The sequence below is a fragment of the Physella acuta genome, unplaced genomic scaffold (genome assembly GCF_028476545.2).
Source record: "Physella acuta isolate Inbredline_101_S28 unplaced genomic scaffold, ASM2847654v3 ptg000257l, whole genome shotgun sequence".
NCBI lineage: Eukaryota > Metazoa > Mollusca > Gastropoda > Physidae > Physella > Physella acuta.
The window spans coordinates 471,785-485,927 of NW_026731776.1; the positions used below are offsets into that span (position 1 = coordinate 471,785).

General features: G+C 37.3%; 1 protein-coding gene across 1 annotated transcript; it reads left to right on the forward strand.

The window, feature by feature from the left end:
• Nucleotides 1–786: 786 nt before the first annotated feature.
• LOC131938833 (solute carrier family 28 member 3-like) lies at nucleotides 787–13,839 on the forward strand. Its single transcript, XM_059297044.1, has 14 exons — nucleotides 787–832; nucleotides 6,731–6,923; nucleotides 7,006–7,208; nucleotides 7,391–7,549; nucleotides 7,754–7,907; nucleotides 8,341–8,532; nucleotides 8,742–8,903; nucleotides 9,157–9,282; nucleotides 9,569–9,699; nucleotides 9,885–10,053; nucleotides 11,334–11,447; nucleotides 12,430–12,597; nucleotides 12,704–12,884; nucleotides 13,175–13,839. The coding sequence occupies exons 2-14, from the start codon at nucleotides 6,777–6,779 to the stop codon at nucleotides 13,192–13,194; spliced, it is 1,926 nt and encodes a 641-aa protein (XP_059153027.1). The 5' UTR covers nucleotides 787–832; nucleotides 6,731–6,776; the 3' UTR covers nucleotides 13,195–13,839.
• The last annotated feature ends 304 nt before the right edge of the window (nucleotides 13,840–14,143 follow it).

Here is a 14,143-nt window from a genome sequence, read left to right on the forward strand (position 1 = left end):
ATGGCAACAGTTTTTGCCTAGTTTGACACTGCAGCCCATTTGTTTACTTCTCTAAGAGTTTTTTTTTCTTCCTCAACCGGACATCTATTCCATTCAGTGGCCAATTGAAGTCAGAAACAACTTTATCAGGATCTGCCATCTCATTTCAATTGTGTAAGTGTGTAAACGTAATCAGCACGTTTCGTAATTAATTAGGTGTCTTTTCACATTATTTGCTTAGAGCTCTGTCGAATTTATGTCAAATTACAGCGACGCATCACAAATTGTTCATTAGTTCAGGTTTTAGACTTGAACAAAGTGTGTTGGAGAGTATACAAATTGTTCGTTAGTTCAGGTTTTATACTTGAACAAAGTGTGTTGGAGAGTATACAAATTGTTCGTTAGTTCAGGTTTTATACTTGAACAAAGTGTGTTGGAGAGTATACAAATTGTTCGTTAGTTCAGGTTTAAGACTGGAACAAGTGTGTTCGAGAGTATACAAATTGTTCGTTAGTTCAGGTTTTAGACTTGAACAAAGTGTGTCCAAGATCTATGCTATAACTCTGTGCCGATTGACCCCTGACCTAACACAAGGGATGTAATTCTTCAGGTCCCAAATGTCGTGTCTTGCTTGAAATCGCTGACTAACTGTGGGAGTTGTCACCCTTGATACCGCAGCTAGTTGGAGTTCTGGCACTTGCTGTTCCCCCATGTTGATAAGAAATTGGGTTATCCGCAAGCCGTGCGGTGTTTCCGATATTTCTCCTCAAAAATGCGGGAAAACAAGATAACAGTTATCACAGGTAAGAGGGCTGTCCTGTGCACGATGACAAGTTTGGGTCCCAGCATAAAGGTAAGTTTTTATAGGATTCAAATAAAAAATTTTTTCTTGGTGCAAAGATAAAAAATATTTTTTTTATTATTTTAATTTAGCATTTTTTTTTTACTTGGTGCAAGGCTAAAAAATAGGTTGAATTTTTTGTTTTGATTCATGGAACAAAAATAAGTTTTACTTAGATTTATTAATGCTCAAAAGTAAGTTTATTACATTTCTTGAACATTTTATTGCTAAGTGTTCTAAAAAATGTTGAAACAGCGAACTGATGTAAGGAATTAATAGCATAAAAGAAAGTTTTAGTTTAATCGTGCGTCTGAGCAGAATTTCTTTCAGGCATCATTTGGGGGAGCTCCAGTGTCCGCCCCGCCCACCGCCGCTCTCCCCCCCCCCCCCCCCGGAAATTTTAGCCCGTCCCCCCTGGCACAAAATATTTTTTGTTGAATTAATATTTCGTTCATTAAGAGAACGTAAGTCCTTGTTTAACTTTTTTGTTCAGACACAGACTTTTGTTGCTGTTGTTTTGTTTTAATAGTAAATTATTATTTGGATCTCTTGTGCTCCAATATTATGATAATTACAAAATCTAAACCCGTTTGTCACATAAACGTAAGGTGCTCTCGTTAGATTCAAATTACCATCAGTCACGGTCGCCTGGTTCTTGACAAAATACTGGGCCAAACTTGGCAACTCTCTAGATCTATGTATATGTAGGTAAAACACAGGCTATGTATGGATGTCACGAGTAGCAATCTGAGCTAATGTTTCTTGTTTGGCTCACATCAATAGCGTGATCTGGCGGAGGGTTACATTTGGTGCGTTCATTTGGTGCACCTGTTTTAAGTCATGCTAGTTCAGTAAAAAGTAAAAAGTAAAACATAGATCTAATTTATATACAAAAACTATAACAATAAAAAGCATTTATGTAAACATTTTAAAAGAAATATATTTCTGAGAGGGCATGCTAATTCAGTTTTTTCAATAACTTGTTTTGACAACAGACGCTTTTCTTTATGGTTATTTAAAAAGCGGTGCATTTTTATACTGAAATAAAATTATTTTATTTTTCTTAGTTTTAGTTCATACTAGCCGTCCCGGCCAGGCCCTGCTCTGGCTTCTGTGAAAAACCTTTCAGTTAAAGACCATTACCTGTGTGTTTAGTAATCATCATAAACCCGGCATTGCTCACCCAAACCACGACCAACCAAAACCAAAACAACAAAACGCAAACATAACGCTAACACAATTACAAATACAAACGAAAACAAAAACCTAGCAACAAACCCAACCACAACCACAAACAACAATACAAACACAAAGAAAAAACAAACAAAAAAGCAAACGAAAACAAAAACCTAACAACAAACCCAACCACAAACACCAATACCAAAAAAAAAACAACGAAAAAGCAAACGAAAACAAAAACCTAACAACAAACCCAACCACAAACACCAATACCAACAAAAAAAAAAAAAAAAAAAAAAAAAAAAAACGAAAAAGCAAACGAAAACAAACCAAATCCAAACGCAAAACCAACCAAAAACACAAATACAAACCCAAACAAAAAAAACACAAACAAAAACGAAAAAAGAAAGAACAAAAACGAACCAAATCAAAACGCAACCACTAACGCAAACCCACCTAAACACAAAGAAAACACTAACGCGAACATAAACGCCCGGGGCGGAATCGCCTGTTTTAGCTTAATAAACGACTATAGTACCCCAACTTATTCATAGTTTTTGCACTCACTTAAACGAACGCGCCTGTTTCAATTTAATGAACAATTATAATACTCCAAGCTTATCCGTAAAATACCTACAACATTTGCACTTGATCAATCCCCGCTAATTATGTAATTATTTTTTTTCCCAACACCAAAACAAAGTAATTAAAAAGTAAATGCTTTTCAACTAATGCAATGGTTTTATAAAGGGAAGTAATTGTGTTTTGCCTAATTTATCAAAGGGAAGTAAGCGCTATAGGACTAAATAAAGACATAATTAGAATTTTTGTAAAAGATGATATTTTTTTAAAACTTGTGTTTAATGAACATGCCGACAATTATTACTATAATTTGAAAAATGAAAATTATTTCCCAACACTTTTAATAGTAATTTTTTAACTCATAAATTTAGACCAACGCGCACGATAATTTTCTAACACTTAAATCCATCGATAACCAGCGACAAACAAACATATGCGTTACAGAATTGAGCTTTATATATTAGATATAAAAGCTTACTGGTTTTTTAATGAATATTTACTATATATATGAACTTTCATAATGACTTATTTTATTAGGAATTTTTTTTCAAATAGGCACGCAGCATTAAAGTATAGCTATTTATAAGTTGTATTGATAGCCAGAGGGGTCGCGAGGCGGAGGCGGGGGATGCGGACCGCACCGAGTGATACCATTTAGGGGGGGGGGGGTGACACCAAGACAAAAAAAAACAAATGCAAGATATATAGAATAAATGTTTTTTGCCAGTTCAGCGAATGATTAATTAGATTTAAAAACTATTTTAAGTACAAATATATGATCCCGACAAGCGGGGGTGGGGGTGACACTATGAGGTAAACATGTTTACTATATAGAAAACAATGCTATACCCAGCTATAGAAAAACATCATTAGTTTGAATGTGAACAACTTAAAGCATTTACCTGGGGGTGGGGGGGGTTGAAAAGAACTGCAAAATTTACAGTGGAAAAAAGGGGGTGACACAATGAGGTGCCGCACCGGGTGGCACCCGTCACCCGACCTAGCGAAGCAACTGTTGATAGGCACGCGGCATTAAAATGTAGCTATTTATAAGTTGTATTGATAGGCATTAAAATGCAGCTGATTATAAGTTGTATCAAATGTAGGGTAGACGCCAATCCGGTTAACTATTAGTTATGTCGCCAACACCCCACCCCTCCTCATACACCTTTTCTGCTGTCTTATATTACGAGTATATTTTTGGAAGATCCGGCATTTGGTCTAGTGTTAAGCTAGGAATACAAGGTAAACCTTGTGCTGGTTTACACTAATGGTTTGAGGACCGCTGAGACGTGTGTAGCTTGAGCCATACAATGGAGGCACAAGTTTGCTACGAGTGGAACTGATTTAGATAACGATACCGGCTAGGATCAACCTTACTCTTGTCACTGTGAAATCTGGTACCACTCTGTTCCAATCTTGTGGTGCCGTCCTAATCCAACCATGAGGTGCCGCCCTAATCCAACCTTGTGGTACCGCCCTAATCCAACCTTGTGGTGCCGCCTTAATCCAACCTTGTGGTGCCGCCCTAATCCAACCTTGTGGTGCCGCCTTAATTTAACCTTGTGGTGCCGCCCTAATCCAACCTTGTGGTGCCGCCCTAATCTAACCTTGTGGTGCCGCCTTAATTTAACCTTGTGGTGCCGCCCTAATCCAACCTTGTGTTGCCGCCCTAATCCAACCTTGTGTTGCCGCCCTAATCCAACTTCGTGGTGCCGCCCTAATCCAACCTTGAGGTGCCGCCCTAATCCAACCTTGTGGTGCCGCCCTAATCCAACCTTGTGGTGCCGCCCTAATCCAACCTTGTGGTGCCGCCTTAATCCAACCTTGTGGTGCCGCCCTAATCCAATCTTGTGGTGCCGCCCTAATCCAACCTTGTGGTGCCGCCCTAATCCAACCTTGTGGTGCCGCCTTAATCCAACCTTGTGGTGCCGCCCTAATCCAGTCCTAGGTCCTGTGTTCTGCAATAATAAAACTTCTTTTAATTAGGCTAACTCTAATACATTTCAATGTCACCACATGATAGAGTGGCGGATTAAATACCATGGTCACGTGGGGGCTTACCGGATTATATCCTAATCGGGGCCAATAATGTAAAGAAGTTTGTGGTTTGTTTTTTTGTGCTAACATCAAGAGGAAAAGTAAACTTAATGAAAAGGCACATATAATACAATACAATATTTAATACGCCTATATATCAGTATGTATGTATATATATATATATATATATATATATATATATATATATATATATATATATATATATATATATAATATATATCAAGTTCAATTCTGTATGTTTGTTTGTAAAATGTTTGTAAAATGTTTGTCGTGGATTACAAAGGAATATAAGAAAAAACGAATAAAAACGATACTCCGATGGATTCAAGTTGTTAGATTATTACAGCGCTCATGGTCTACATTTATGAGTTTAAAATTACTATAATTACTATTGAAAGTCTTTAAAAACAATTTTCATTTTATATACTTAGAATAATAATTTTCAATTATGAACATCACATAAATTTTTTTTTAAAAAGTGTATCAACGTTTATAAAATTTCTAAAATTGTGTCTGAAATGTATTTGCATTTTGTCCTTTAGTTCTCATAACGTCCCTTGATTTGGAAAACACAGTTACTTCCCTTTAAAAACCATTAAATCGGGGGGAGAAAGAATTTACTTTTTATTACTTTGTTTTAGTGTTAGGAAAAAAATAATTACATAATTAGCGGGGATTGATTAAGTGCAATATTGTAGGTATTTTTAATACTGCCTTTTATTTATTCAATACACTGAACTTACTGTTTACTAATTATTTTTTTTAAATCAATAACAGTTAATAAGCCAGGTCCTACATATCCTATATGTTTATTTCTTTCCGTTTACGGATAAGTTTGGAGTATTATAATTAGTGATTAAATTGAAACAGGCGCGTCCGCCGGCGCCCCACCAGGGTTCAATTTGGTCCCTGGGCTATCCTGTGAGCGCTATGGTGCATAATTTCGCTTTAAACAGTGCGATATACTATGGATAAGAAAGGTTATTATAGACTTTAAGTGAATCGAATCCGGGAGTCCTCAGGCACCCAGACCGGGTGCTATGTGGGGCCCCGGGCATTCCCGTGTTCGGTTTGGCGCCTATGTTCGTTTAAGTGAGTGCAAAAGACTATACATAAGTTGGGGTATTATAGTCGTTTATTAAGCTGAAACAGGCGATTCCGCCGGCGCCCTAGCATGGTACGATTTGGGTTTGCGTTAGTGGTTGGGTTTGCGTTTTGATTTGGTTCGTTTTCGTTGTTTCTTTTTCGTTTTCGTTTTCGTTTGTGTTTTTTCTTTGTGTTTGTGTTTGTATTTGTGTTTGTGTTTGTGGTTGATTTTGTGTATTTGTTTGTGTTTGTGGTTGGGTTTGGGTTTGTGTTTGTGTTATCGTTTGTATTAGTGTTTGCGTTTATGTTATGTTTCCTTTCTTTAGTTTGGTTTTGGTTTGGGTTGATTGTGGTTAGGGTGGGCAATGCGGGTATATCCCGATTATTAAACACACATGTCATGTTTCTTTACAGATAGGTTTCAGAAAGCTGTTTTATAGACACCTGCACCAAACTAAACGAAGATATACAATTTTAATATAGCCTTACCGGTTTGTGTTTTGTTGTGTTTGTGTTGTGTTTGTGTTGTGTTGTGGTTTTGTTTGTATTGTGTTGTGTTTGTGTTGTGTTTTGTTTGAGTTGTGTTTGTGTTGTGTTTGTGTTGTGGTTGTGTTATGTTGTGTTTGTTTGTGTTATGTTCGCGTTTCTTTTTTGTGTTTTGGTTTTAGTTGGTTGTGGTTAGGGTTTACAATGCCGGGTATATGCTGATTACAACAACACACATGTCAAGGTCCTTTACTGATAGGTTTTTCACAGAGGCCAGAGCAGGGCCTGGCCGGGACGGCTAGTATATATATATATATATATATATATATATATATATATATATATATATATATATATATATATATATATATATATACGCTCGTTATCATGCAGTTTGTTATTTTTGTTCTTGATATCAGGATATTATAAAACAATTCATTATTCAGTATAGTGTGTAATCTTGTAAAAATAAAATATGAGAATAAAAGCAGTTAATATAAACATTTCGTATCTAAGCTCAACCAGTAACCAACTTTAGCAGACGACTTCAGTGACTAGCAACATGGCCGAGTTAAAGAAAGTCAACACCTACAACAACGACATCAACACCTACAACAACGACATCAAACTGACGGAAGTTGACCTCAACGGCAAGGTACACCAGGCACACGACAACAAGGGATTTCAGGACGAGGCTGATGCACCAAACGTATGTGTCCGTTGTGTGAACTTCTACCGGAAATAAAATTGTTACGACGCTCTTAGTCTCACTGTTAACATTTGCCTTTCAGGGTCTGCCCGTTTTAGTCAATGACTACGATGGATCTCAAACCAACCCAGATGAGGACCCCGGGTGTTTTTCACGGGCAGTCAACAGAATTCAGACGGCCGTGTCAAGATTCTTTGAGACCAATCGTCACGTGATCAAAGCTGTGGTCTTGTTGGTGCTGCTGGCTGCCTACTTCTCATATTTTGCTTACGCCATGTACTACAGGTGAGTACGGGTGTTGTCTAAGGTGAATACAGGTGTTGTCTACATGTTGTCTACAAAGTAGCTTTGGTATGAGCACATGTTCTAGTGAAGTCTTCTTTTAAGGAATCTAATTCATAAATTTAACAACCTTTAGCTATACAATAGATAATGTTGACATTATAATGTTGGTTGGAACATTTCAGGTTCGGCGATGAAGGATCGTGGAGACTTCTGATTGTTACAATTCTTTGTGCACTGGGCATCGTGTTCAAGACGTTTCTCAAGTACAGAAGATCTGATGACAATGGCAATGACAGCCGGTGGAAACTCTCCAAGCTCAGAAAGTTCCTGGGGAAACTCAGGTAATCTTTGTGTTCTTGTGTAAATCTCTTTCAGTCTCAAATTAAAATGTTATGTTAATGGAATGTCAAAGCCTGTCAATAAATGGTATAAATTACATAACGATTTTTGAAATGCTTACTTTTAAAAGTTAAGTTAATTTATTTCTCTTTGAATGAAATGTGTTTACCGTCTCTTTTGAAATGTGTTTACGGTCTTTTACCCAGACTGCCCATCGTGATCCCTATCGTGGCTATTGTCGCCATATTGATCTACGTGATCGTCGACGTGGCACTTGACCGGCCCAGAAACATGATCAGTGCTGGCGGGATCGTCTTTTTCCTCGGCTTCTGTTTTGTTTTCTCTAATAACCCGGCTAAGGTATTGGCTTTTTTTTAGAGTATTTTGTTTGGTTTTCACATTTTTAACCTCTTTATGATAACTTGTTTTAGCCTTTTTAATTTGAAGCCAATCATGAAATACCATCATGTCTAGTAGAAGTCTGTGTTTTGGCTTTACAACTGCTATTTATAACATGTCCCTACAAATGTCCTACTGCCCACAGGTCAAGTGGAGGCCAGTGCTGTGGGGTTTGGCCCTACAGCTGCTATTTATAACATGTCCCAACAAATGTCCTACTGCCCACAGGTCAAGTGGAGGCCAGTGCTGTGGGGTCTGGCCCTACAGCTGCTATTTATAACATGTCCCAACAAATGTCCTACTGCCCACAGGTCAAGTGGAGGCCAGTGTTGTGGGCTCTGGCCCTACAGCTTCTATTTATAACATGTCCCAACAAATGTCCTACTGCCCACAGGTCAAGTGGAGGCCAGTGTTGTGGGGTCTGGCCCTACAGCTGCTATTTGCCCTGCTCATCCTGCGCACGTCTTGGGGTCACGATGCCTTCCAGTGGCTGGCGGACAGAATCACAGAATTCCTGGCCTACACCGATGCCGGCTCCATCTTTGTCTTTGGTGAAGTCTATGACCAGCATTATTTTGCTTTTAAGGTTTGTTAAAAGTAGTTTTTTTTATACGAATATTTTTACCTGAAGCTTGAGCCTCTTACTAAGGATATCCCTGTGAGCAAGATGTAAGCTTTTCTTGTAATAATGTGATATTTTTCTGATTAAGATCTTGAAATAATTAGAGAAAGCTCTGCAGTTAACAATTAACCTAATCCTCGCTTGTTTCTTCCCCCCCCCCCTCCCCACTCCAGGTGCTGCCAGTGGTGGTTTACTTCAGCACGTTTGTCGCCATGTTGTATTACCTGGGCGTCATGCAGGTCGCCATTAAAGTCATCGGTCAGTTCCTGGCCCTCTGTCTGGGCACATCACCTTCAGAGTCCATCAACGCTGCTGGAAATATTTTCCTTGGCATGGTTAGCTATGTGCACCTTGAATACCAGTTACATTGTACATCACGTTTACAGCTAAATAAAATATCTGTTTTGTTTTTATTTATTTACATTAAGTTTAAAACTAAATCAAACATCCGGCTTTTATGTAATAACATATTTTAATAAAGTTTATCCAGAACCTATTTAAGTCTGTCGAGCTGCTGGGTAATGACCAAAAACAGAAAAAAATATTAAAACGAACTAGTCGATTTGTTTACTTCACCCACTGTTTCAGACCGAGGCTCCACTGATGGTCCGACCATTCCTGAAGGATATGACAAAGTCAGAGATACACGCAGTCATGACTGGCGGGTTTGCTACAATAGCTGGTGGTGTCATGGCGGCTTACATTCTCTATAAGGTGTTTACACTCAACCTCTAAGTTGTCATAGTTTACATTCACCCTTTAATGTGTTATCGTTTACATTTACCCTCTGAGGTGTCATAGTTTACATTCACGCATATATGGTGGTTAAATTTAAAATTTGACTATGTCCTGCTAGAATATAGTCATTTTATAAATTTAACATATGTAAGGGTTTTTTTTTAAATTTACTTTAAAAATATACCTGTAATCAATTAATTGATTAATTAATTGATAAAATAGACGTACTGATAAAGTTGTAACAACTGCCCCTGTGTTTCAGGTCCCGGCCAACCATTTGTTGTCCGCCTCTGTCATGTCCGCCCCTGCCGCTCTGGCCATGGCCAAGCTCTTCTACCCCGAGACTGTGAACAAAAAACACAACGCCAAAGACTTCTACAACATCCCCAAAGGGTTTGATCATTTGTTGTCTTCGATATCATTTTAAATTTGTTGTCCATTGGATATAGAATTTATAATACAAGTTTTATTACATTTATTCTGACGTCAAATCTTGCATCATTAGCCAATAATCTGACCACATTGAACTAACAGTAATTAGATTGATCAACATTTGACCAGTATACTTTGACATACAGGACTGAAAAGAATTTGATAGAAGCCGCTTCCAACGGAGCGTCAATGTCCGTCAAGGTTGTGGCCAACATCGCAGTAAACCTCATCGCCTTTGTGGCCCTGCTCCACTTTGTGAACGCTAGTCTCACGTGGTTTGGTGACCGTGTCGGTGTGGAGAATCTAACTTTTCAGGTGTGTTTTAGTTGGTGTGGACAATCTAACTTTTCATGTGTGTTTTAGTCGGTGTGGACAATCTAACTTTCCAGGTGTGTTTTAGTTGATGTGGACAATCTAACTTTTCATGTGTGTTTTAGTCGGTGTGGACAATCTAACTTTTCAGGTGTGTTTTAGTCGGTGTGGACAATCTAACTTTCCAGGTGTGTTTTAGTTGGTGTGGACAATCTAACTTTCCAGGTGTGTTTTAGTTGATGTGGACAATCTAACTTTTCATGTGTGTTTTAGTTGGTGTGGATAATCTAACTTTTCAGGTGTGTTTTAGTCGGTGTGGACAATCTAACTTTTCAGGTGTGTTTTAGTCGGTATGGACAATCTAACTTTCCAGGTGTGTTTTAGTTGGTGTGGACAATCTAACTTTTCAGGTGTGTTTTAGTCGGTGTGGACAATCTAACTTTCCAGTTGTGTTTTAGTTGGTGTGGACAATCTAACTTTCCAGGTGTGTTTTAGTTGATGTGGACAATCTAACTTTTCATGTGTGTTTTAGTTGGTGTGGATAATCTAACTTTTCAGGTGTGTTTTAGTCGGTGTGGACAATCTAACTTTTCATGTGTGTTTTAGTTGATGTGGACAATCTAACTTTTCATGTGTGTTTTAGTTGGTGTGGTTTATCTAACTTTTGAGGTGTGTTTTAGTTGGTGTGAACAATCTAACTTTTCAGGTGTGTTTTAGTTGGTGTGAACAATCTAACTTTTCAGGTGTGTTTTAGTTGGTGTGAACAATCTAACTTTTCAGGTGTGTTTTAGTCGGTATGGACAATCTAACTTTCCAGGTGTGTTTTAGTTGGTGTGGACAATCTAACTTTTCAGGTGTGTTTTAGTCGGTGTGGACAATCTAACTTTCCAGTTGTGTTTTAGTTGGTGTGGACAATCTAACTTTCCAGGTGTGTTTTAGTTGATGTGGACAATCTAACTTTTCATGTGTGTTTTAGTTGGTGTGGATAATCTAACTTTTCAGGTGTGTTTTAGTCGGTGTGGACAATCTAACTTTTCATGTGTGTTTTAGTTGATGTGGACAATCTAACTTTTCATGTGTGTTTTAGTTGGTGTGGTTTATCTAACTTTTGAGGTGTGTTTTAGTTGGTGTGAACAATCTAACTTTTCAGGTGTGTTTTAGTTGGTGTGAACAATCTAACTTTTCAGGTGTGTTTTAGTTGGTGTGAACAATCTAACTTTTCAGGTGTGAAATTAATTTTTAATTGTAAATACCTTCATGTTAAAACTTTCTGCTTATTTCAGTTGGTCTGCTCCTACCTGTTTTGGCCCCTGTCCTTCCTTATGGGAGTTGACCAAGATGATTGTAGAACTATCGGTGAATTGATCGGGACAAAAATACTTCTCAATGAATTTGTGGTATTTATCCTTTACTCTGTGAATTTATTTATTTCTCATTAACACTTTAATGTTACCATATTATACCATGCAGGCTGAGTCATAAAAAATATGTCAATTGGTATGTAAAAAAAAGGGGTATGTAAGCAGTGTTTCTTCCAGACTTTTTTCTCCGGATGGGGCACTTGAAATTTTCGGGGGGGGGGGGGCGGTAGACTTTCTTCGGGGGGGGGGGGGGTGGGGTGGCGGACACTGTTAAAAGTATATATTTTCTATATAAATTATATAAATTTCATTTCGTTCGGGGGGGGGGGTGCGGTAACAAATTTTCGGGGGGGGGGGGGGGGCTTCGCCCTCCCGAAGAGATGCCTGGAAGAAACTCTGTATGTAACTACGTGAGGAAATTAATACATAATATTTTTGGGGACAGCTAATGCATCTACTTTCTTAGATAGCTTTGCTATGTCATTGACATGAATTGTGATAAAATGATGAAAATCGAAAATTTAACTGCATTTTCTATCAGGAATATATTACTAGGTAGGCCTACATATGTAGAGACTAAGTTATTAATACCATTACCATGGACACATCGAAAATAAGCAATAGATTTATTATCCAAGTTTTATAATGTTACTAATTAATCATAAAAATAAATTAAAATATTTCAAGGAACACTCCAAAAATCAAACGTATTTAGTGCCATTAGTTTGGTTATTTTAAGCCCACTTTTAAAATACAATTTGGCTTTTCTCACTTTTGTTGAACAATAAGAGCGGTTAAAACGTGTGGGCAAATGGATAAAAAATATAAAACATGGATTCATAAAAAGGCACAAACAAATCTGGTCCATCTTGGTTAACAAACACAAATATAAATTCCCCGTGTAAAAACTTCTCACCCTGAATCTTCTGTCTCCCCGGATTCCATGTAACCATCCTGTCATGACTTGAACCATGTAACCATCCTGTCATGACTTGAACCATGTATTTCTCTCCCCTAGGCTTACGTGGACCTGTCTAAATATATCAACAATCAAATCACGTTTGATGAGTACTGGTCAAACTTTACATCCAACAGTACAGCCAATCTGACAGGTGTGTGGACCTACATAGATGATGATATTTACCTGAATGACACACAGGTGACGTTAACACACGGACTTATCTCCGTAAGTTTTTCTTGTAACAAAGTGTCCTATTGTGTTTGAAATATGTCAATCCCACGTACAACCTAAACATCATTATTCTGTGTAACAATATATTTTTGTTCTGTAGAGAAGATCAGTTGTGATAGCGACGTATGCCCTGTGTGGATTTTCAAATCTGTCATCTATGGGCATGCAACTTGGGGCATTAGGTGCCATGGCACCAGAGAGAAAAGGAGATCTTTCAAAAATTGTGTTTCGTGCCATGTTAGCAGGAAATGTTGCCTGTTTTTTAACTGCTTGCATCGCAGGTAAACATTTATAGCATGCATATACATACATATATATATATATATATATATATATATATATATATATATATATATATATATATATATATATATATATATATATATAAAGAGAGAGCGAAAGACAGTGAGAAAGAAAGAGAGTGTGTTGTGGTGGGTCAGCTCGTGAAGACGATAGGTAGCGATTTGACTGACTGTATATTCCTGCATAGATGTTGTTTACTGCTCATATCGATAGAGCATATCGGGCTCTACTTTTACAATGAACTGACTGTGCTCTTCTTGTATTTCAGGGCTGTTTTATACCTCCTGAAGAAAGACCTGATATATAGCTGTTTTGTTATTCTACTTGAAGGCATTATTTTTTTTTTTGCTTACCGAGTGTATCTTTACAAATCTCGACTTCCGGTTTAAACAAATATCAGGGGATTAGAAAATTTTACTTTTTATACATTTCATTGATCCACCTTGGATAACTGTATACATTGAGAGGCTAACAGACTTCCCTTAAGAGACGTGTGAAAGAAGTACGGTTACTGGAAAAAAAAGCTCAACGGAAAACTATGCACAACAAGTACGCAAGGGCATTTTGTTTTCTTAAATCGAACATTTAATATACATTTGGAAAGAATGACCACGGGTACATTGTAGCATATTTCCCCGAAAATATGAAAGTCTTTTAGTATAATTATTTTGTATTTGAGCATTTTTCTGTTTGCGCAGTTTTCCGTTTTCGAATTTTTCGTGGAACGTCAATTTCCTTTGCGTAATTTTTGGTCGCGCATTTTTCAGGTCACCGTACGATGTAATGATCACATGTGTTGACTTAACACGGCACATGTGTGCTCTTTACACGTGTACAGTGTGACCCGTTACATGCCTTTGTTTTTAGTCAAGATGTGCATTTGTGACACGTCACATGTTCATCTCTAGATGAGAAATGTTGTTGCGCATTACATATTCCTACATATATTTATATTGATATATATATATATATATATATATATATATATATATATATATACGTGCATGTGTTTTCTGTGTTTACGTATATATATATATATATATATATATATATATATAACTCATATGTATATGTTTATGAGCGTACGTGTGTGTAATGGTTTTGTATATGTATGTGTGTGTGTTTTATTGACATATATATGGATGATTCAAAAGATATATTTGTTTTTATAGTTGTGCCTCTAAATCTGGGGTCATATTTGTATATTGCATTAAGCCTCATGTTGTGATTATATTCG

Coding starts and splice junctions, on each gene's coding strand:
- LOC131938833 (XM_059297044.1), top strand. CDS start 6,777: ATGGCCGAGTTAAAGAAAGTCAACACCTACAACAACGACATCAACACC. Junction 8,533..8,741: donor AGCATTATTTTGCTTTTAAG/GTTTGTTAAAAG, acceptor TCCCCACTCCAG/GTGCTGCCAGTGGTGGTTTA. Junction 8,904..9,156: donor GAAATATTTTCCTTGGCATG/GTTAGCTATGTG, acceptor CCACTGTTTCAG/ACCGAGGCTCCACTGATGGT.